Source organism: Haliotis rufescens, unplaced genomic scaffold (genome assembly GCF_023055435.1).
Source record: "Haliotis rufescens isolate VD_foot unplaced genomic scaffold, xgHalRufe1.0.p SCAF_11, whole genome shotgun sequence".
NCBI classification, from domain to species: Eukaryota; Metazoa; Mollusca; class Gastropoda; order Lepetellida; family Haliotidae; genus Haliotis; species Haliotis rufescens.
The window spans coordinates 20,072,782-20,098,280 of record NW_025963791.1 but is presented as its reverse complement, the minus strand read 5'-3'; the positions used below and the strand labels follow the sequence as shown (position 1 = coordinate 20,098,280).

General features: G+C 40.1%; 1 protein-coding gene across 1 annotated transcript in view; it reads right to left on the bottom strand.

Annotated features, from left to right (window-relative positions):
* Positions 1-7,170: 7,170 nt before the first annotated feature.
* Positions 7,171-25,499, bottom strand: part of LOC124137287 — a 127,228-nt gene continuing 108,899 nt past the window's right edge. The window contains exons 60-72 of the mRNA XM_048392883.1: positions 24,865-25,029; positions 22,152-22,319; positions 21,543-21,704; positions 21,004-21,162; positions 19,889-20,044; positions 17,831-17,998; positions 16,709-16,873; positions 15,883-16,047; positions 13,271-13,432; positions 12,429-12,545; positions 10,895-11,008; positions 8,894-8,999; positions 7,171-7,942 (exon numbers count right to left, since the gene is read on the bottom strand). Of these exons, the coding sequence (XP_048248840.1) occupies positions 7,714-7,942; positions 8,894-8,999; positions 10,895-11,008; positions 12,429-12,545; positions 13,271-13,432; positions 15,883-16,047; positions 16,709-16,873; positions 17,831-17,998; positions 19,889-20,044; positions 21,004-21,162; positions 21,543-21,704; positions 22,152-22,319; positions 24,865-25,029 (2,036 nt within the window). The 3' untranslated portion in view covers positions 7,171-7,713. The remainder of the gene's footprint in view (positions 7,943-8,893; positions 9,000-10,894; positions 11,009-12,428; positions 12,546-13,270; positions 13,433-15,882; positions 16,048-16,708; positions 16,874-17,830; positions 17,999-19,888; positions 20,045-21,003; positions 21,163-21,542; positions 21,705-22,151; positions 22,320-24,864; positions 25,030-25,499) is intronic.

Genomic DNA, 25,499 nt, shown 5'->3' with positions numbered 1-25,499 from the left:
ATCAATATAATTACATCGGTTTAAAAGAGTGACAGTTACATAAAACAAGAATCAAAAGAAGGCATTAATTATGTGGTTAAATGAATTATTTGAGTTCTACCCCCGCGAAGAGTGCTTATTAAAAACAGCTGCATTGGCGCAACGTTACAGAATGAATGATAGATTGTAGCATTCGAAAACAATGAGTTCTCCCTCCCACAGTTACAACTGGTAGTTTCGTATTCATCGTGCCTTATTTTCTGGTTCAAACGATAATTATTATTACGATTTCTCTTGATGTTGCGTAAAATGCAACAAAATTCACTTTAAGATTGATCATAAATCCTTAAAAAAATTGGCTGTTCAAAGACTGCATCTCGCTGCGTCACCGCCCGTGAATGGTCAAAGGGGAGGCAACTTTTGTCAAACTGGTGTGACACGAGACTGGGTGAATAATAATTCTGACAGGATAAAGCGAGTTCAAACGAGCCCTTCCCGTTGACGACACCATTACTGTAAAGAGGCTGGGTTGTAGTTTTCCACAATGAAATGTAACATTTCACCTGCATTACATATTGTCTCTATCCTACTTATGACAAAAATGCATATTTTAGTTTTCAATAAAAACAATTATTTACGATTTAACATGTCATTTCATGTTCAGAAGGCTGGAAATATTAATTAATTCATAGGGAAAGTGAAGTTCAAGGTGCACAAAGATATGCTGTTTAGAGGGGTCAAATTAACTTGTCTACAAATCATTTTATGACATTATGTTTTAGGTAGGCCGCGTAAAGCTAATCTGTAATACAATTCAAGACGTGATATGTTTCTGTGGGAAGGAACATCACTAGGTTATATCAGCACATCACGAGCCCGTAGGGTGGTGAATACCAAGGCAGACACTTGTGCAGGGCATGATGTTATCCGAAGGCCATATTTTATTTCAGTGCATGCCGTTTAGAAAATGAACAGCTATCAGTGCAATATGTTTAGGGTAGAAACGTAAATAGGATAGCTATTTCATCACATGATGTTTTAAGTGGGAAGACGTATACCTATAACTATAAATCATTTCAGTGCACATAATGTCTAATGGGAAAATACATAGCACATGGTTAACTTTTAGCTTATGGTGTGTTTAATGGGAAGATAAATAGTATATCGCTCACATTCAGCTTATGGTGTGTCTAATGGGAAGATAAATAGTACATCGTTAACATTCAGCTCATGGTGTTTCATTTGGGAAGATAAATAGTATATCGTTAACATTCAGCTCATGGTGTGTCTATTTGGGAAGATAAATAGTATATTGCTAACATTCAGCTTATGGTGTGTCTATTTGGGAAGATAAATAGTATATCGTTAACATTCAGCTTATGGTGTGTCGAATGGGAAGATAAATAGTACATCGTTAACATTCAGCTCATGGTGTGTCTAATGGGAAGATAAATAGTATATCGTTAATATTCAGTTTATGGTGTGTCTAATGGGAAGATAAATAGTATATCGTTAACATTCAGCTCATGGTGTTTCTATTTGGGAAGATAAATAGTATATCGCTAACATTCAGCTTATGGTGTGTATATTTGGGAAGATAAATAGTATATAGTTAACATTCAGCTCATGGTGTGTCTAATGGGAAGATATATAGTATATCGCTAACATTCAGCTTATGGTGTGTCTATTTGAGAAGATAAATAGTATGTCGTTAACATTCAGCTTATGGTGTGTCTAATGGGAAGATAAATAGTACATGGTTAACATTCAGCTCATGGTGTGTCTGATGGGAAAATACATAGTACATGGTTAACATTCAGCTCATGGTGTGTCTAATGGGAAGATAAATAGTACATCGCTAACATTCAGCTTATGGTGTCTATTTGGGAAGATAATAGTATATCGTTAACATTCAGCTTATGGTGTGTCTAATGGGAAGATAAATAGTACATTGCTAACATTCAGCTTATGGTGTCTATTTGGGAAGATAAATAGTATATCGTTAACATTCAGCTTATGGTGTGTGTAATGGGAAGATAAATAGTACATCGTTAACATTCAGCTCATGGTGTGTCTAATGGGAAAATACATAGCACATGGTTAACATTCAGCTTATGGTGTGTCTAAGGGGAAGATAAATAGTATATCGCTAACATTCAGCTTATGGTGTGTCTAATGGGAAGATAAATTGTATATTGCTAACATTCAGCTTATGGTGTGTCTAATGGGAAGATAAATAGTATATCGTTTACATTCAGCTTATGGTGTGTCTAATGGGAAGATAAATAGTACATCGCTAACATTCAGCTTATGGTGTCTATTTGGGAAGATAAATAGTATATCGTTAACATTCAGCTTATGGTGTGTCTAATGGGAAGATAAATAGTACATCGTTAACATTCAGCTCATGGTGTGTCTAATGGGAAAATACATAGCACATGGTTAACATTCAGCTTATGGTGTGTCTAATGGGAAGATAAATAGTATATCGCTAACATTCAGCTTATGGTGTGTCTAATGGGAAGATAAATAGTATATCGTTAACATTCAGCTGATGGTGTGTCTAATGGGAAGATAAATAGTATATCACTAACATTCAGCTCATGGTGTGTCTAATAGGAAGATAAATAGTACATCGTTAACATTTAGCTCATGGTGTTTCAATGGGAAAATACATAGCACATAGTTAACATTCAGCTCATGGTGTGTCTAATGGGAAGATAAATAGTACATGGGTAATATTCAGCTCATGGTGTGTCTAATGGGAAGATAAATAGTATATCGTTAAAATTCAGCTGATGGTGTGTCTATTGGGAAGATAAATAGTATATCGCTAACATTCAGCTCATGGTGTGTCTAATAGGAAGACAAATAGCACATGGTTAACATTCAGCTCACGGTGTGTCTAATGGGAAGATAAATAGCACATAGTTAACATTCAGCTCATGGTGTGTCTAATAGGAAGATAAATAGCACATGGTTTACATTCAGCTCACGGTGTGTCTAGTGGGAAGATAAATCGCATATGGGTAACATTCAGCATATGGGCTCAGAATATATTTTATTGCTGCAGCATATTTTATACATATTCCCAGAAATATAATGCAATGATCATATTTTTTCTCTCTTCCTCAGTTCGGTCTCCAACCATCAACTAGCTTCTGTCAGAGACAGGGGGACCTCCCTCTGGATCCGCCTATGCACAGCACAGTATCACACATGAAGAACAACACAATGCATTGACATGGAAAAATAAATAATTTATTAAAATGCCATTCCTGTACAATTCACTATTCTGTGAGGTTTATGTCAACATTTTTACAAATATTTTGTAGAGAAATAAATTGACCACTATACCATGTGTACAGAAAGAAAAGAACAGACACTACTTGCATATTCATGAGGATGTTAGTGACAACAGCAGGGCAATTGTGCCCTTAAAAACTGATTTGCCCGAGTGAGTGAGTGAGTATGGTTTTACGCCGCTTTTAGCAATATCATGGCGGGGACACCAGAAATGGGCTGGACACATTGTACCAATGTCTGGAATCAAACCTGGGTCTTCGGCGTGAAAAGTAATGCTTTAACCACTAGACTACCCGATGGTCGATTTGCCAGAAATCAAGCATCATTACAATAAATTAGGACAACATATAGAATCCAACAATCTTGCCCACTGGTTCACTGACAGCTTATGATTAAATCTTATCAATCTCAGTGTTGATAAAATAATGATTACCATAATATGATAAACATACAAAAATCACACCGGGAATTAAATGAAATTATTGTTTTTATACCATAAGTGAAAAAGCATTGCCTAGTCACTTATAAAACCTGTTCTTCTTGTTAGATATTTTTGGTACAATGCATGATTGATAACAGAGACTATAAAATAATTATTTATTATTATGTCTCTGTTTACAACGGCTATTTTATCACTTGTTCTGAATTGTCTCCCTGTAACTATAAACGCTTTGAAAGTATTTGGTTGGACTGTCTCCCTTTTACTGTCAATACTTCAGAATTACTAATTAGAACTGTCTCACCTTTACTGCCTTGGAGGTATTTGTTAGAATTGTCTCCCTTTAGTTGTCAATGCCTCAGAGTTGTCTCCCTTCTCAGACAACCTATTCTTTTTCAAAGATTTAAAAATAATGCTGAGCATGTAAAATTGTCACACTGATTGTTTTTAAGTGCATAGTAAAAGATACATGAATATCCTCTGGATATATATATATATATATGCATTTTAGATAATCTTTCATAACTAAAAAGACATAACTATTGAATATATAAATTCAACTGAAATTTTATGATTTTGTTAATCGTTTGTAAATCATAATCACAGTTTTCTTTTCTTACATATATTAACCACTTAAAGAAGACTAACCCTCTGTCCTATTTGTACCACCCATACCACGTCAACGTTTAACAACATCACAACATGGTATTAACACATTCCTATTCTGTGTGGAATTACACGTATAGAAACAAATCATAATGTGCTGAACAAAATCTGGCAGAGTATAAAAAGAGAATTCTCCAAACATCTTCGAACCTTCTTCAAAGTAACTGAAATACTGTAAATCTTGAAATTAACGCGAGCGTGAATTAAATGTGAAAAATGCAAGTGGTCTTTGTTCGCATTAATGAAACTTCGCATTTGTGTCTCCAAAATGATAAAAAATCAACAAATAGATGGCCTCTCTGCACACTTTGAACAGTGGATTACTTACTTATATTAGGAGATTTTACGTGCGCTTTCCGACTGGAGCGTATTTCGCACACGGGCCCGGCCGGGCCATTTAGTGGTATAAAAGTGGTAGCGAGAGGAGTGCAACCAAGGAGGGGGGTTTAGTGGTTGCTTATATAAAGTTTTGAAATTTTGAGATTTGGAATACATGCCTTGGGGGAGTGGTTGGGACTAAGGGAGTGTGTGGGGGTGAGTTGATGTTTTTTGGATGTTTAGTGTTGGTGGTTTAGTGAAGTTTTAAATACGGTTAATTAGTTCTGTTTTGGTTAGGTAAATGCCTAGGGCTTTGAAGTTTTCTATTTTATTTTGGGGGTTAAGGATTGCTTCTAAGGTAAGAGCGTTATTTGGATTTAGGTTGGTTTGTAATGTTGTACGTTGTGTGAGGTAGTGGGTGCAATGTAGTAGTACGTGGTCTATTGTTTCTGGGTGAGTGCAGTGTGGGCACTTCCCGTTTGCGTGTTTTTTTAGTTTTAGAAGGTGGTTATTTAGTTTGGTGTGTCCTGTTTGGAGTTTGGTGATTATTCTATCGATTTTTTTGGAGGGATGGAGGATTTTTGGTTTGGTGAGGGGTTTTTTGAGGGTTTTTAGGATTTGGGTTTTTGTGTTTTGATAGAGGTTATGCCATTTTTGGGTGATTTTACGTTTGTTTATACTTTTGATTTCTGCTTTAGATATTGGTAGCTTAAGGCTTATGTCTGGTATTTTTAGGGATTGTTTTGCGGCTCTGTCTGCGTTTTCATTCCCGTAAATTCCTACGTGAGCTGGTATCCAGATAAGTTGTATGTTTTTGCCTGCCTCTGTTAGTTTGTTTACGCTTTTGAGAATTTGGTTTATTAATTTGGGGCGGTTTTTGGTGTTTTTGTTTTGGAGGGCCTGAAGTCCGCTTAGTGAGTCTGAGAGTATTAAGATTTTTTTTTGGTTTTTGGTGTGATGGCTGTGGAGCGCCGTGGCGATACCCATGAGCTCTGCGGTGAATATAGATTGGTTGTTTGGGAGTCGGAAGGATTGAGTATTTTTGACTGGTTGGGCTATATGGACTCCGAAACCTGTGTGATTTGTGATCGGATCAGCGGATCCGTCTGTGTATATGTGACACCAATTTGGCCATTTTTGATGGATGTAAGCTAGTGATGTGCTTTTAGCTAGGTTTGGGTCGGTTTGTTTGTTTATTGTGTTGGCTAGGGATGTGTCTATTTTGGGGATTTTAAGTTTTGGGGTGAATACGTTTGATTGTTTGCAGTTTTGTTGTTGGTTTCCTATTTGGTGTTCGTTATGGTAGTTTATGTTGAACAGTGGAAATACCAACTTGAATATATACACAAACACAGTTTATTCAGCAGCAGTTGTTACAACTATATAACAATGTCATTTTAAGAATAGGAATTACACAATAAATTACACAATAGGCATCCAGTGAGTTATTACTGCTGTGGTCAAGAGTTCTACCCACACTTGTCAAACTAGGCAACATTGATCACCCCAATCAGTGAACTGTTGTTGGTTCAATTATTTTATTGCCTTTGAGCTTCCTTAATGCCAGTCAACAGAATAAACATATAAACTGCATGTTGTTTTAGGAAAACACTGTTTATTGTTATTCCAGAAGTGCCCTTCCTAGTGCTAATAAGCGGTGCTATTTGCGGTTTCATTGGATGAAGGTAAGGATATATATAATTTCACTGGGTATCCCGTGTGCGAAATACGCTGCAGTCGGAAAGCGCACGTTAAATCTTCTATATCAGTCAGTCATGGGGTGGGGATGGTGTGAGTCGCATTTTGGGGGGTTCAGCAGTCCTATTAATTTGGAGGCGCATTAATTTCAAGATTTACAGTAAACTAGTATACACTTTTATGTTGTTGAGTGCAGCTATAAGGATTGCAAAATGATCAAAATAAATAAGATATAAAATGCTAATAGAATGCCCTTCATCAGCGTAAAACCATCCATGGCAAGAGTGAGTCGTGTTAATATTCTTGAATTCAGTGCATGTTAGAAGCCATGTGTATGAATGGTAAATATGTCAGTTTTATGAAACTGTGTCAGCTAAATGTGAGACCAAGTCCCAAGGTTACACAGGGAGACATTTTGATCTTAAAATCTACTTATAGAAGTTCTCTGACCTTACATAATAAATTGGAAAATCTGGGATTTATAACCAGAAGATCCTGGCTCGTCAAGGGACACAACCCTCAGAAGGAAGTATGGATTAAAGTATGATATACCGTATTCGACGTAATAAGTGCCAACGGCGATATTTGCTAATATATTGGCTAGTGAACAATCCAAATTAGCATCCCTTCTGATTAATCAATGTACACAAGACTTATTTATTAGCGTATAATACACACTTGTGTGTTATATGCACCCTTAATTATGGGCAATTAAATTCTGAAAAAATATATCAGCATAAACAACAAAATTTATCTTTCAACTCTTTCAACTCTTATCTTTCGCCAAAATAATATTCTAATAAGAGCCCCCTACTTCTAATTTTGAGAGCACCCTGGGCGCTTATTATGTTGAATACGGTAATGTTTATCACCATAATGATCTGGATCAGTCTTAGGGTAATATCCCACTATTTAGTCTCTCACTGGTATATTCCACTGTATCACCTCCCTGCCCAACACAATCCATCTGTAGGACATACTTGCTCAAAAGACTTCATGTGTCAAGAACATGGCATACGCTCGAAACAGAGCTCATATAGCAGAGAGATCATGGATTTGTGTCAGCGGTCATGTTGCTTTCTGGCTGTCAGTGAGTATGAAAGCCTATTATGAACAATCACAGTCATGCTTTGGTCCAGCAGGTAAGACACTAGTATGATCTAGATGAGCTTACACAGACGGTGTTCAAGCCTCAAGATGGCCATGTCATGTCAGCAATCTGACAAAGGTAGTCGACAACAGTCTTGCATAGTTCCACAAAGTCTGATGAAACAACTGCTCATGCTCCAACTTCCATCACAGTCTGTCTACGCAAGTTTAATACTGGCATTCTCGTAGTGAATATAGCCCCTGTCCACGTCGCTCTGCTTTCGGTAGAAGGAGGGGTCGTACGCCCCGCCATGTTCCGCTGGGGCCAGTGCTACCATGAAGGGGCCATACCTGGCTGTGTTAGCACGGGTACCTACAAAGCTGGATGGAGTCATGCTCGTACTGTCTTCGTCCAGTTGTTCATTAGACTCAGATGGCGGGGGTCTTCTGCAACAGGAATTGATTGGGTGTCACACATTGAACACGTTAATATTAATAATAAAAACAACGACAACAATAATAACATAACGTTCCATTCACCAAGTGGATTTGTAAATGATAATCACAAGTGCACTACTATTACCCCAAGCAATGGATCAGTGTGCACTCAATTATCATTCTCAGCTCCCTAGGGAGTATACAACCCAAGATAACCAACCCACTACTCCCTCAAATGAATGGTAAAATATCCTGGTCTCCAATTACACTCTTATAAAAAATTGATTACAAACTTTACTGATGCTTTAGAGTCAAGCCAACACTAGATGCAAACATTAAAGTCATTGAAACAAAGTTTGTTGTTTAATGCAGCTGTCCATAATATTACAACAATATGATGGCGGCCTGTAAATAATCAAGTCTGAACCAGACAATCAAGTGATGGATATTGTGAACAACAATCTATGCGATATGGATACGATGACATGCATCAACTAAGTCAGTAAGCCTGATCTTTCGATCCCGTTAGTCTCCTCTTGTGACAAGCAGCGTGGGATGCTGAAGACCTATTCTAACCTGCATCTTCACGGGTCTGCAGCAACATACATGTAAAATAGTGTAACCGTCTTATCACAGGAGTAAGTCTTTAGAAAAGACAAACACACATAGCTGAAAGAATTTGAGAAGTTTCACTTTATCATATCCAGAATATTAAACAATGAGCAAGTTTGACCTAGTTGTCTAATTATGAATATAGAACAAAATTTCAGCTGAGAAAAACTTAAGATATGTTCATTGTATGCTTAGACCAGGTTAGGCGGAAAAACACATAATTACTCCAAACGTCCATTTGGCGAGGGTCATGTAGCTCTTAGCCCCAAAGCAACATCATACTTAACAATGACTGTCCCAGATTCCTTACAGGACCAGGCCCAGCAGTAGCAAGTCAGTCATACTTACCTACGACAGGCATAAATGCCCACTAGAATCAGCCCAACAAACAGTAGAATTACACAAGCGCCAATGACTGCACCGATGATTGCATCTTTGTTATCAGATGCAGGTGCTGAAACATCAATGGTATGGAGTAAGTGAGGGTGTGAGTGAGTGAGTGACTTTGGTTCAACACAGTATTTCAGTAGTATCACAGTGTGTCAGTTTGAAGTGGGTGGAAAGTTATACAGGGCGATTGGGAAAAACATAGGTTTCTGGCATACTTGTGGATGCCTTAAGAGATAGGGCCCCCTTCAAGTTACCTTGTCTGATTTCAAACTTCTCCCTAGACTCACCTAGTCTGATTTCACCCATCTCCTTGACTCACCTAGTCTGATTTCACCCATCTCCTTGACTCACCTAGTCTGATTTCACCCATCTCCTTGACTCACCTAGTCTGATTTCACCCATCTCCTTGACTCACCTAGTCTGATTTCACCCATCTCCTTGACTCACCTTGTCTGGTTTCACCCATCTCCCTAGACTCACCTAGTCTGATTTCACATTTCTCCCTAGACTCACCTAGTCTGATTTCATACATCTCCCTTGACTCACCTTTTCTGATTTCACCCATCTCCTTGACTCACCTAGTCTGATTTCACCCATGACTCACCTAGTCTGATTTCACCCATCTCCCTTGACTCACCTTTTCTGATTTCACCGATCTCCTTGACTCACCTTGTCTGATTTCATACTTCTCCCTAGACTCACCTTGTCTGATTTCACCCATCTCCTTGACTCACCTAGTCTGATTTCACCCATCTCCTTGACTCACCTAGTCTGATTTCACCCATCTCCTTGACTCACCTAGTCTGATTTCACCCATCTCCTTGACTCACCTTGTCTGGTTTCACCCATCTCCCTAGACTCACCTAGTCTGATTTCACATTTCTCCCTAGACTCACCTAGTCTGATTTCATACATCTCCCTTGACTCACCTTTTCTGATTTCACCCATCTCCTTGACTCACCTAGTCTGATTTCACCCATGACTCACCTAGTCTGATTTCACCCATCTCCCTTGACTCACCTTTTCTGATTTCACCGATCTCCCTCGGCTCACCTAGTCTGATTTTACCCATCAAACATTGACTCACCTAGTCTGATTTCATACATCTCCCTAGACTTACATAATCTGATTTCACCCATCAAACATTGACTCACCTTGTCTGATTTCACCCATCTCCCTAGACTTACCTAGTCTGATTTCACCAATCAAACATTGACTCACCTAGTCTGATTTCACCCATCTCCCTAGACTTACCTAGTCTGATTTCACCCATCAAACATTGACTCACCTTGTCTGATTTCACCCATCTCCCTAGACTCACCTTGTCTGGTTTCACCCATCTCCCTAGACTGACCTAGTCTGATTTCACCCATCTCCCTAGACTCACCTTGTCTGGTTTCACCCATCTCCCTAGACTGACCTAGTCTGATTTCACCCATCTCCCTAGACTCACCTTGTCTGGTTTCACCCATCTCCCTAGACTGACCTAGTCTGATTTCACCCATCTCCCTAGACTGACCTAGTCTGATTTCACCCATCTCCATAGACTGACCTAGTCTGATTTCACCCATCTCCCGAGACTCACCTAGTCTGATTTCACCCATCTCCCGAGTTTCACCTAGTATGATTTCACCCATCTTCCTAGACTCACCTAGTCTGATTTCACCCATCACCTAGTCTGATTTCACCCATCTCCCCAGACTCACCTTGTCTGATTTCACCCATCTTCCTAGACTCACCTAGTCTGATTTCACCCATCTCCCTAGACTCACCTAGTCTGATTTCACCCATCTCCCTAGACTCACCTAGTTTGATTTCCCCCATCTCCCTAGACTCACCTAGTCTGATTTCACCAATCTCCCTAGACTCACCTAGTCTGATTTCACCCATCACCTAGTCTGATTTCACCCATCTCCCTAGACTCACTTTGTCTGATTTCACCCATCTTCCTAGACTCACCTAGTCTGATTTCACACTTCTCCCCATCGTATAGGTCGGGGCAGAGGCAGGAGGGGAACTTGTCTCGCTGACAAACTCCCTGGTTACTGCAGTATGAAGGCAGGTCACACACATCTACAGGAGATACATACATCAAAGATAACTGACCACCTACAGTTTGAAGTCAGTTGTGAGGTATATTGTATCTGAACATGCATGTATGGTTATAAGGTGCAGACTATCTGAACATGTTTATAGTTGTCAGGTGTATAGTATCTAAACATGTGTGTACAGTTGTCGAGGTCATAGTATTAGGTATAGTATCTGAATGTATGTGTAGTGTTGTGAAGTGAATAGTAGGCCTATCTGAATGTATGCCCGGTGTTGTAAAGTGAATAGTAGGCCTATCTGAATGTATGTGTAGTGTTGTGAAGTGAATAGTAGGCCTATCTGAATGTATGCCCGGTGTTGTAAAGTGAATAGTAGGCCTATCTGAATGTATGTGTAGTGTTGTGAAGTGAATAGTAGGCCTATCTGAATGTATGCCCGGTGTTGTAAAGTGAATAGTAGGCCTATCTGAATGTATGTGTAGTGTTGTGAAGTGAATAGTAGGCTATCTGAATGTATTCCCGGTGATGTAAAGTGAATAGTAGGCTTATCTGAATGTATTTGTAGTGTTGTGAAGTGAATAGTAGGCCTATCTGAATGAATTCCCGGTGTTGTAAAGTGAATAGTAGGCCTATCTGAATGTATGCCTGTTGTTGTAAAGTGAATAGTAGGCTATCTGAATGTATGCCCGTTGTTGTAAAGTGAATAGTAGGCTATCTGAATGTATGTGTGGTGTTGTAAAGTGAATAGTAGGCTATCTGAATGTATGTTTGGTGTTGTGAAGTGAATAGTAGGCTATCTGAATGTATGTGTGGTGTTGTAAAGAGAACAGTAGGCTTACCTGAATGTATGTGTGGTGCTGTAAAGTGAATAGTAGGCTATCTGAATGTATGTGTGGTGTTGTAAAGTGAATAGTAGGCTTATCTGAATGCATGTGTGGTGTTGTAAAGTGAATACTAGGCTATCTGAATGTATGTGTGGTGTTGTAAAGTGAATAGTAGGCTATCTGAATGTATGTGTAGTGTTGTAAAGTGAATAGTAGGCTATCTGAATGTAAGTGTAGTGTTGAAAAGTGAATAGTAGGCTATCTGAATGTAAGCGTAGTGTTGAAAAGTGAATAGTAGGCTATCTGAATGTAAGCGTTGTGTTGAAAAGTGAATAGTAGGCTATGTGAATGTAAGTGCAGTGTTGTGAAGTGAATAGTAGGCTATCTGAATGTAAGCGTAGTGTTGAAAAGTGAATAGTAGGCTTATCTGAATGTAAGCATAGTGTTGAAAAGTGAATAGTAGGCTTATCTGAATGTCTGTGTGGTGTAAGTAAAGTGAATAGTAGGCTATCTGAATGTATGTGTAGTGTTGTAAAGTGAATAATAGGCTTATTTGAATGTATGTGTAGTGTTGTAAAGTGAATAGTAGGCTATCTGAACATGAAGAGTATTTGAACATACGTGTACAGTTGTTGGGGAGTCCGGCGTAGCCGCGAGAGCATCTACAAGTGAAGCCTGCCGGGGCGTCCGCACACTCAGATGGCGCTGTACAGTTGTGCTCGTTCAGAATACACAGGGCTGAAACATGGCCCAACAGTAGTCGTAACATTTCACCCTATTCTCCAGAGTCTCAATGTGAACGATCGGATAGGTACATGTGTACTGAAGTGGAGTGCATGGGACACAGTTACACAGCACCACAGAGACAGCTTCGGTCTCCACTGGCAAACTAGAAAATATCGTATACATGGCATATGAATAGTGAGTGAGTATGATTTTAAGCCATGTTTAGCTATATTCCATCAATATCACGGAGAGGGAACGCTAGAATGAGTACACACATTGTACCCATGTGGGGAATCAAACCCGGGTCTTCAACATGACGAGTGAATGTTTTAACCACTAGGTTACCCTACATCCTTCATATGAATAGTGAGTTTACAACCGATTCGGATAGTATTTCTTAATATCACAGCATGTCAGCTTGATGTGGGAGGAAAGCCTTGTTTACAACTTTGGAGAAACTACAAAACATCATTGAAGTTTCAAACCAACATATGATCTTTGGGAACAATGTCAGCCAGCATCTTACATATGCAGAGGATGTACAGCACTCTGTTATTCTGGACAGATTCCATGAGTCCGGTAAGAATAGATCCCCAGGTGTCGTAAGAGGCGGCTAAATGGATTTGGTTGTCAGTCTCAGTGCCTTGGTAGATTGCATGTTATATTGCATTATTCGGAATTACACAACAAACAAACAAACGAACAAACAAACAAACAAACAAACAAACTATACTCACATAAACAGTCAGTGCTTGTGAGGGAGCCAGTGTTTCGAGTGGTCTGTTGGTTGGGACAAGGGACACAACTCTGCTGGTTTATCTGCGACTGATAGCTTCCCTTGGCACATGCCACACACATCTTGAGGTCTGTATCGTAGGAAGTGCCTGCACTGCACAGGGCTGCACATGAGACATTAGTATTATTTTACATACAGGGAAAACCATATATATCAGGTTGGGTTGAAAAACAGTGAAACTTGGCTGTTCCAGTGTTTAACTTCAGAATTTTTTTTTTACATATGTCTTGCAATTAAAACCATACCCAAGTTACAGCTGAATGCGTTTAATCATATGGTATACTACTGTACGTCCCGATGTGTTTTCAATAGCATCTGGAATATACATGGTATATGGGGTAAATATATGTGAATCATTATGCAAAAAGTTGACAATTCTTTCAGCTATGCCTGTTTGCACTTACATGAAACCCTGTCGCAAAAATGGACACGAGAGGGGCATAAGTTGATATTCAGCATGTCATGGATTAACAAGAGTTGGTCACGATTGCTTGGATGTTGTGACTGTTGTTACATAATTATCCACCTTACTCGTTATAAAATTAACCACAGTTGACGTGTGAAGGCTTTTTCAAGGAATTATCAAACAGTGGTTTGATAGGTGCGCAAAAGTCTTGGTTGTCCTATTATTTTAATAAAGTTAATTAAATTCATATCTGTAATTAAACAACACTATTCATTACTGCTACTTGAGGATTAGTATTGGCATGTTAGGGCTGAATTTTAAAAATGAATGGGAGAGTGTGCTGCAATCTGACTTGTTGGTACGTGTTGCAAGTGGGATTCAGCACCCAAAAATTGACTGGATTTTACCAACATCTTAACCAACAACACCTTTTTGAAAATAAACTTGATTGCATCAAATGTTCAATTTCAATCACAAATCTGAAAATGTCATGGAGAAATCACGAGTTTGTTGATCCTAGTTCAAGAATCATCAGATTTGAGTGATTTCTTTGACATAAACAATGCCATGTTTGATAGATACACAAAGAAAAAAGCTTAAGCACACCCTAAAATATTTCATTATTGTTTGGTCCCAATATTTGTAACAGTCATGAAAGGTATAATTACAGGAAGAATTATGTTTTCTCGAGAAGATGTAATCAGTCATGCATGACGAAAGCTCACATGCCATGCATGGTATGCTCGTGCAGCATGCTACCCTCGACTATCTCTAAAAGCAATATCTCTATATCCAAACATTAAAATTGCATTCTTAAGCTCGCTTTTAAACAATTATTCCATGACATGACATTGTGTAACCATGGCACAAAGGCGATTATCAAACGCCACAAGATGGCAAGTAATCTGCATGTATAATGCAAGAATGTCTTGTAATGCCATTGGTCGGAATTTGGGGTATCATCACACTGTCGTAAGCCATTCAGTCGAGAAACATGCTCAGACCTCCTGTGCCGACACATCCCGAAGACAGGGACCTTCTTCATCTCATATGTCGAGAACCCTTTTTAACAAGTACTCGTCTGAAACAGTTGTGGTTGCCCAATCGGCGTTTCAGCACCAGAACCGTCAGGAACCAGTTGAAAGCAGCACGACTGAGGGCTAGACGAGTCATAAAGCGACCCTTGTTGAGAGATCACCACAAAACTGCTCGTTTGGCATGGTGTATTGCACGACAGAACTGGAATCTGAGAACTTAGAGACAATGCCAGGCCTCATCATTCGCATGCAGTCGTGGATTATATGAGGGCCAACGCAATAACGACTCTACCCTGCCCAACAATGAGCCCAGATTTGAACCCCCTTGAACATGTTTGGGATATTCTGGGGCAGCGCTTACAGGCACGGGTCCTCCTGTACAAGATTTACGCCAGTTGGAAGCAGCATTGCATCAGGAGTGGTTGTTGTTGACCAATCAACAGATCCAACATCCAACTGGAGGCATGAGACGTAGGGTGGAATGCGTCATCCGGGCACGTGGTGGTTATACCCGCTACTGATCTGTTTCACATGTCATGTCAAGTAGAAACTTAAGGAACATTTTCACATGAAACATCAAACGTACGTGTTACCATGATGTTTTTGTCAGTAAATTTCAATCACAACTCACCAATATCTTCATTATTTGTTGTCAAATGTTTGTTCTATCCGATGACATTGGTATCACTCAGCTCCTAGGGTCAGTCATCCCATGCCATGATTTTTGGATTGGTGGATTTTTTTTTTTCAGAAATAGGGGTGTGCTTAACTTTTTCTTTGTGTATAATATCTCTTTAATCGTTTAAAATGACCTATTATTTGTCAGTTTTACATGTTCAGAAAAGCCAGTGAACTCTTGACGCAGAATCAACATTATTTGACAGGCATTCCTTACAAGTTGACGGATGACAAAGTACAAACAATTTATGGATAACAACTTTGAGGTTGTTATCCTTAAATTGTGTCTACCTTATCAGAATCAACAGCAACAACAATAGTATTTAACAGTTTAAATATCTACTCAAAAGAATCGGGTGGTCCTTAACTTCTGTTGAGTAGCATAGGCTATCTCCTAATCTCACGACGAGGATATAACTGGCTTGTACTCACGAATGCTGCAGTCAGTGACGGACGTGGACCCACTGCCCGCAGTGGTGAAGCTGATGTCACAGTACTGACAGGTCCAGCTCTGTCCCTTAGCTCGGTACTGACTCTGCGCACACACCTGACAGGCATTGGTTGACTCAACGACCTCCGACCCAGAGGGACAGTCACCTGATAACAGTGAGTCACATGAGTTCATGTTTCATGCTCAGATTCATTGCCCTTCAAGGCAAAATGGTACTATCCTTCTCTTAGGCTCTGATTGTAAAATGTTCTGAGGTAATGAGGGTGTATGAATAATATTCTTAAATATTTGTTTGTCTGAGAGAAAAATGTAATGTCAAGCTGACATGAACATATCGTTTATTACAAACTGAGTGTGATTAAACTTGATCAGAGAACTTCACTTCAGTTGATTATCTTTACATTCTACAACATATCACTGCATTGTGCAGTGAAGTTATTATATTTTACACCTGTTTCTTCATATGCGGGGGCGGTTGGGTAGCCTAGTGGTTAAAGCGTTCACTCGTCACGCAGAAGACCTGGTTCAATTCCCGACATGGGTACAATGTGTGAAGCCCATTTCTGGTGTCCCCCGCCGTGATATTGCTGGAATATTGCTAAAAGCGGTGTAAAACCATACTCACTCACTCACTCTCCATATACGTGTTACCAAAAAGAGAACATTTGCATTAACAATGTCCCAAAAGACATTTTGGATTTCCAGTTTGGGGGTGGATATTAATATATGCAGTTTTCCACTATTAAATTTGAGGTTACACCCTGCCCTTCAGGCAGTCCTTGTCATAACATCATGGCGTGTACATACGATAGCACTGGAGGACAGAGCCCGTCCCCGTAGTTCTGGTCGTGAATCCTGGGGCGCAGGTCTTACATGCAACCTGCCACTTCTGGTCCTGGTACGTTCCTTTTGGGCAGTCGGCACAGGTGTTGCTGGACGTGTCCACGTACTGGCCGGGGGCTGTGCAGTTAGCTGTCACAGAGACAATATGTCAGGGGGTAGGATGTAATGGCTGGGGTGGTGCAGTTAGATGTCACAGTGACAATATGTCAGGGGGTAGGATGTAATGGCTGGGGTGGTGCAGTTAGCTGTCACAGAGTCATTATGTCAGGGGGTAGGATGTAATGGCTGGGGTAGTATAGTTAGCTGTCACAGAGACATGTCAGGGGGCAGGATGTAATGGCTGGGTAGTACAGTTAGCTGTGACAGCAACAATATGTCAGGGGGTAGGATGTAATGGCTGGGGTAGTATAGTTAGCTGTCACAGAGACAATATGTCAGGGGGTATGATGTAATGGCTGGGCTAGTACAGTTACCTGTCACAGGCACAACATATGTAAATCTACGTGCACTACACAACTATGATAAACTATTGTGCACTACAGCAAACAATGTATTCAAGGTTTTATACCCATGATTCTATGATATAAGATATTAAATAATGACATCATTCTGGAGACTCGAACAAGTGCTCATAACTTGATGACATCATATGTATGATGTTATTTTTTAGAGGGGAGTGATGGCCGATCGGTCGCATCGAAACGCGGGAGAGATATGACAAGCAATATTTGGAGAAGTGGTACATGTAATCGACGCGAGGATTGTGAGAATATGCGGTAAATACCCACCTGTGCATAAAATGGACTTGTCCAACATTCCATTGAGGGAGACATCATTATTTAAATACAGGAAAATATATATGGAAGTACTTGTTATCATCATCTTTAAAGAGGCTGTACATAATGTTTGTATCTCATATAGGAAATAAATGACTCATGGTTGTTGTTTATCATACAATAAAACACTGCATGGAGAATAAACCACTCGGGGCTGCGCACCTCATGGATTATTCTCCCTGTGGTGTTTTATTGTACAATAAACAACCCCCAATCATCGTATATTTCTTAAATACACAATGCAGCTTACCCATAGTACAGTCATCAGCTGATACAGCCCCTGTCCTCTCTGTGATGGTGTCGGGAGGACACAGGCGACACTGGGGCTTCATCTCGGTCTGGTTGCGGTAGTACCCCCGGGGACAGTCCTCGCACTGGGTGCTCACCGCGTCGTACGCCTTCCCCGACACGCAATCCACTGGCAACAAGGAATCACACACACATACATGAGTTGGTTTAATATCCAATAAACGGCTATGGTATGGTAATATACTTTAGCTTCATAAATTGAGTGTATATTTTCCATCTTCCCGAGGCAAGGGAGTTAACTGACTATAAAAGTGCAATTTCCACCCTTGCCGAACTAGGCTGCAATTATGGAGTTATATTTTGGCTGGACTAATGAGTCTATGCATAGTTCAATCAAAATTAAGTAACAAATTCAAAATCCGGTTGGTAAACTAATATGCAGACTTCGGTCAAAAGCGTGTACCGTCAACAGATATTTTCCAAATCTTTTCATGTTTTTAATCAAGATGCTCACATGATTTGATGCTATTCTCGAAGTAAGACCTGTTTTATTACAATAAAGATCTTGATTATCGATCAGATCGTCTTGACTGGGAGCTGCCATTTGGTTTGAACAAATGCAAGTGATATGAGAGGTGGAATCTGATTGGTCCATAGGAGTGACAAAGAAGGAACATAACTCGTAATAGCCACTGATGGTGCTACGATCAAACCCAGAAATTCCAGCCTAGTTCGGCAAGGGTGGAAACGGGACTTTCACAGTCGGTTAACTCCCTTGCCTCGCGAAGATGGTATATTCCATGGCCAGACTTAAACTGTGTAGCACTGTGCGACTGTTGATGTGTTTCTCAGCACAAATGTTATGAATTTCAGCGTATCATAGAGAGTCTGTTACCATGTTAGACATATAAAATGTGTTTATTTGTTGTTTAACAACACACTCAGCAGTATTCCAGCTACATGATGGTCTGAAAATAATTGAGTCTGGACGAGACACTCCAGAGATTGGCATCAAGAGCATTTAAACATTCGGATACAATGACATTCATGAACCAAGTCAGCAAGCCTGACATGGGTTGCTAAAGACCATTTCTAATCCGGACCTTCACAGGGTCCCAGACAGACAGTTACCAGGTTACACAGATAGTCTGTTATCATGATACACAGACCAGGTCAACAAGAGTCTCATAAAGGCTTACTTAAATATTTATGCACAATCTCATTAAAATCAGATCTTAGTTCTCCCTACCACTAAACAAAGATCTGAGGACATCCCATTCCGGGTCACGTCAGACCAACCTTGACCGACCAATGGAATGACAAATCAGAAGGCAGCTTTCTTGTGCTTTACAGCACAAATTTCAAATTCGCGACTACGCTTCGAAACATATTTTGACAAATTCTCGATTACAAATTTGAAACCTGAACAAAAAAACATTCTGGAATGGCTAATAGATGGTCTAGATTCTAAGGATTCAGTCATTAAACCCGTAACTATCGTTCGGAATACCCCTTGTTAAAGTTTTCGAGATTGCATGATTAGAAATCACATAAATCGCAAAGAACAATCAAAAACGAAGTGTGGTTTATTTCACGATAAAACATTATTCTATCATGAGGTCATTTCTGGAGATTTGAGCATGCACTTGCAATTTAATGATGTTATATATATTGGATGACATGATTTTTGAATGTGTAGTGTCCAGTGAGCTGTTCCCCATAGATTTATCTGGGCAACGTAGATAAACACCATGGCAGAACGATCGCTTCCAAAAGTGGGAGAGATATGACAAGCTGTATTTGGAGATAAGGTAGAGATAATCAATGTGAGTATTATGAAAATATGGGAGAATACCAGTATATTGTCGAGGTCGGATTCTATTCAGGAGTCATCATTATTATAATACGGGTAAATATTTTTAAAGCTTGTACATTTTATCATCATCCTTAAAGAGGTTGTACATAATGTTGATTACTCACATAAGAAATAAACGACTTGTGGTTGTCGTATTTTTCTTTACTATAAATTTTCATTAGTTTGTTGGAAGATGTTACTCACACACACACTGGTCCTCTGTGACAGCCCCGGGGGTGAGGGTGATAAGTCCCGGGGTGCAGGGCAAACAGGAGTCCTGCCACTTCTGGGGCTGATAACTGCCTTCCACACAGAGTGTACACTGACCAGCATCCAAATACGAGCCAGGCTCACAGCCCACTGAAACACCACAAAGTTCTGTCTTACTTAGAACACTACCCACTGGGCCACCAGTCCCACAAAGACACATTTCACTGCAGCTTCTGGCTCTGCACAAATGCATTCTGGCCTTGAAAAAAAGGTGGGCCACATGGCACACTTAACCCCCAAAATGTGGGCCCTTAAAAAAATCTGATGGGCCATGAAATCATATAATTTTCTTTAGATATGATTGGCTACTACTGGCGATATGAACCAAACACCAAACTTGACATAAAATGTTTTGGTGCATTTACCTGAAAGCAATTCATGGGCAAAGTCCACCCCATGTTTCGTTTTTATTTCCATTTAATTTTTTTTTTTAAATCTTAAATTATTATGCATCTTGATCACACAACCCTTGCAGTGAAATACTACAATACTTAAGAACAACATGATTTCACAAAAATTATTGAAAACAAAATTTGGTTACCTACTAGCCTAAACAACCAAAACAAAACTATGGCCCTCCGGCACTATATTTTCAAAAGCCATTGCCTGAGGAACAACTTTAAGCCTTAGCATAATTACCGGTATATGTATGTCCATCCTGGAGAATGAGTGATCAAGTTGGTTGGGTTTAACTAATCGCTGCTCGGAACATTATTTCCGTCAGTGATGCAGATGTTACATGTTACCACTTTGGTGAAATCCCACAAGCATGGGTATGGTGCTGACAACCCAGAATATTAATCAGGACAGTTCTTGGATTCCAACCCGTAATCATTCTCACAATTCTGCACAACAAATTGTGGTGGTAAATGAGGACAATTCTTGGATTCAAACCCACAATCATTCTAGCAATTCTGCACAACAAATTGCGGTACTTTAGATGACTGGGCCACCTAGGCCCCCTCTACCTGTTACATTCATAACATGGCAAAACTCTAGTTTTACAGCAAGTTAACAGTTGAATGAAGCTGTGTGTGGACAGTACATACCCACATTACAGTCCGCCTCGGACGTGGCGCCCTCGCTGCCTGTCCTCAACCCTGCCGGGCACGCCTCACACTGACCCACACTGGTGACATTCTTGTAGAAGCCAATCATACACGGCACACACATATCATTGCGATCCTCCATACCTTCACTGCAGCTCACTACATACAAACAGAAAAATTGGCATAAATCAAAAAACAAATATCAACCAAAATTGATTGACTAATTGTACAAGTTTCCAACCATTATCTTCCTATATTTTTAAAATGCATGATGATAATAGTATTTAATAAGTCAATTAAAAATAAGCCTTATATCCAATCACCAAGATACATATATATATATATACAAGAGAGAATGGAACTTAATCATGTGCAGGGAGTACCAGACTGCAGACTAAAATATTATATCTCAGTCAAAACAATCAGTTATACCATTAATAAAAAACTCAAACAACTTAACATTAACAAGGAAATTGTTCATTACCAGGCTGAAGATGTTTACTGAATAAGCTGTTATGAAAACATCCCATGGGACTTACACCGACATTCAGCCTTGGAAGTAGTTGCTTGGCTAGTAGTAGACGTGTTGTCAGGACACTGCAGACATGCCACCTGGGCAGGGTAGGGCTGGTATTCACCCACAAGGCACTCCATGCATGTATTGGTTCCAGTTGCCACATAGAAACCAGCAGTGCAGTTGTCTGAATGTCAAGGTCAAGAATCTTGGGATAGGTTCCTTCCATAAATTGAAGTAATCCTTATAAGCGCCGCCTACCCAGCTCGAAAATTAACATGACAGTCCGCATTTTGTATGTGCATCTTACAGATTTTTACAGAAAACACAGCAATGTGAAAGGGGTCTATTGGTACCTAGTAATTATCTATAATCAAAAACGTTTCAATTTCATCAACGTGTGATATCCGACAACAAACTTAACTAGTTGTGTATGATTTTTTCTCAGTGCCAAGGGTGCTTATTACAGGGAATATGGCATTTGTATGTAGCGACAATAAAAGAGTGACATAGAAGATGGCATAAACTTATGTTCCAACTATGTGACTTATTCAATCTAATCTTTCAAGATTTCAGAAAATGTTGAGATGTTTTAGCCCAGAGTAATTGATAAATCATGATGACGTCTACTCACTGAGAGAACAGTCGGAAACAGAGGTGGCGCCTATGGCGGGTGTCGTCAGCTCCACAGGGCAGGTCTGACATGGAAGGAACACCCCGTCATTGTTGTCCTTGTATGTCCCAAGGTCACACAAGGAGCAGTTCCAGGAGTCAGCAAGCTCCTGTCCTGAGGGGCAGAACTCTGAAACACACATGGGCATGGATAGGCAATAGTAAAGAGAATGACTATATCCTGTGTTGAGACAGATCACACAATCTCATGCTCTTTTTGTACTGCACTTCATAGACTCTGTCAAGGTGTCTGTTAGTTGAAGAGAGAGAGGACCAAGTATTGAGACACTGTGTGTCTTATGTAGATCCAGTTCTGTTAGTTGAGAAGAGAGAGGACTACGCATTGAGACACTGTGTGTCTGATATAGATTCAGTTCTGTTAGTTGAGGAGAGAGAGGACTACATATTGAGACACTGTGTGTCTGATGTAGATCCAGTTCTGTTAGTTGAGGAGAGAGAGGACCAAGTATCGAGACACTGTGTGTCTTATGTAGATCCAGTTCTGTTAGTTGAGAAGAGAGAGGACTACGCATTGAGACACTGTGTGTCTGATATAGATTCAGTTCTGTTAGTTGAGGAGAGAGAGGACTACATATTGAGACAATGTGTGTCTGATGTAGATCCAGTTCTGTTAGTTGAGGAGAGAGAGGACTACATATTGAGACACTGTGTGTCATATGTAGATCCAGTTCTGTTAGTTGAGGAGAGAGAGGACCAAGTATTGAGACACTGTGTGTCTGATGTAGATCCAGTTCTGTTAGTTGAGGAGAGAGAGGACTACGTATTGAGACACTATGTGTCTTATGTAGATCCAGGTCTGTTAGTTGAAGAGAGAGAGGACTACGTATTGAGACACTGTGTGTCTTATGTAGATCCAGTTCTGTTAGTTGAGGAGAGAGAGGACTACGTATTGAGACAATGTGTGTCTTATGTAGATCCAGTTCTGTTAGTTGAGGAGAGAGAGGACCAAGTATTGAGACACTGTGTGTCTTATGTAGATCCAGTTCTGTTAGCTGAGAAGAGAGAGGACTACGTATTGAGACACTGTGTGTCTTATGTAGATCCAGTTCTGTTAGTTGAGGAGAGAGAGGACTACGTATTGATACACTATGTGTCTTATGTAGATCCAGGTCTGTTAGTTGAAGAGAGAGAGGACAACGTATTGAGACACTGTGTGTCTTATGTAGATCCAGTTCTGTTAGTTGAGAAGAGAGAGGACTACGCATTGAGACACTGTGTGTCTGATGTAGATCCAGTTCTGTTAGTTGAGGAGAGAGAGGACCAAGTATTGAGACACTGTGTGTCTTATGTAGATCCAGTTCTGTTAGCTGAGAAGAGAGAGGACTACATACTGAGACAATGTGTGTCTGATGTAGATCCAGTTCTGTTAGTTGAGGAGAGAGAGGACTACATATTGAGACACTGTGTGTCATATGTAGATCCAGTTCTGTTAGTTGAGGAGAGAGAGGACCAAGTATTGAGACACTGTGTGTCTGATGTAGATCCAGTTCTGTTAGTTGAGGAGAGAGAGGACTACATATTGAGACACTATGTGTCTTATGTAGATCCAGGTCTGTTAGTTGAAGAGAGAGAGGACTACGTATTGAGACACTGTGTGTCTTATGTAGATCCAGTTCTGTTAGTTGAGGAGAGAGAGGACTACGTATTGAGACAATGTGTGTCTTATGTAGATCCAGTTCTGTTAGTTGAGGAGAGAGAGGACCAAGTATTGAGACACTGTGTGTCTTATGTAGATCCAGTTCTGTTAGCTGAGAAGAGAGAGGACTACGTATTGAGACACTGTGTGTCTTATGTAGATCCAGTTCTGTTAGTTGAGGAGAGAGAGGACTACGTATTGAGACACTATGTGTCTTATGTAGATCCAGGTCTGTTAGTTGAAGAGAGAGAGGACAACGTATTGAGACACTGTGTGTCTTATGTAGATCCAGTTCTGTTAGTTGAGGAGAGAGAGGACTACGCATTGAGACACTGTGTGTCTGATGTAGATCCAGTTCTGTTAGTTGAGGAGAGAGAGGACCAAGTATTGAGACACTGTGTGTCTTATGTAGATGCAGTTCTGTTAGCTGAGAAGAGAGAGGACTACATATTGAGACAATGTGTGTCTGATGTAGATCCAGTTCTGTTAGTTGAGGAGAGAGAGGACTATGTATTGAGACACTGTGTGTCTGGTGTAGATCCAGTTCTGTGAGTTGAGGAGAGAGAGGACTACGTATTGAGACACTATGTGTCTTATGTAGATCCAGTTCTGTTAGTTGAGGAGAGAGAGGACTACGTACTGAGACACTGTGTGTCTGATGTAGATCCAGTTCTGTTAGTTGAGGAGAGAGAGGACTATGTACTGAGACACTGTATGTCTTATGTAGATCAAGTTCTGTTAGTCGAGGAGAGAGAGGACTACGTATTGAGACACTGTGTGTCTGCTGTAGATCCAGTTCTGTGAGTTGAGGAGAGAGAGGACTACGTACTGAGACACTGTGTGTCTGATGTAGATCCAGTTCTGTTAGTTAAGGAGAGAGAGGACTACGTATTGAGACACTGTGTGTCTGATGTAGATCCAGTTCTGTTAGTTGAGGAGAGAGAGGACTACGTATTGAGACACTGTGTGTCTGGTGTAGATCCAGTTCTGTTAGTGGAGGTGAGAGAGGACTACGTACTGAGACACTGTGTGTCTGCTGTAGATCCATTGCTGGTTGTGGTTGTGTTAGCATCACACATTAGACATGTGGTCTGGTATGGCTGAGGCTGGTACTCCCCTTCAGGACACAGCTCACATGTAGGAGGAGGTCCCGGCATAAACCGCGTACCTGCTGAACAATTCCCTGGTTGCAAAAAGAACATAAGTAAACAAAGAATTAAAACATATTCAAGAATATATATATTCTGAGTCAGCAAAATCTTCCTTCACAAAGGAATCAATATAACATGCGACATTGCATCCTGTATATTTATATCTCCAAGGTTCACATTTCGGAAAACCTACCGGTACACTGACCCCTGAATCCATTCCCATGGTTCTCATGATCACAAATTACCCGACCTTGATTTTCATTAGCATGTTACCGACCAATCAAATGTCGTGATAAGGAAAAAGGCAATGGGTAAGGGAGTACTTGCAACCACCAGTTTCAATGGACATGTAGACATCCTTTCCATCAAAAATATTTTGGAGCACTTTCTTTTGTGTGTCAGTCTGTTTTTCAATGTTGAATTTATTGTAAATTCTATCGTAATCAATGGGAATGGCCGCCATGTTGTTGACATCGCCAACTCAACCCTAACATTGAGGCAG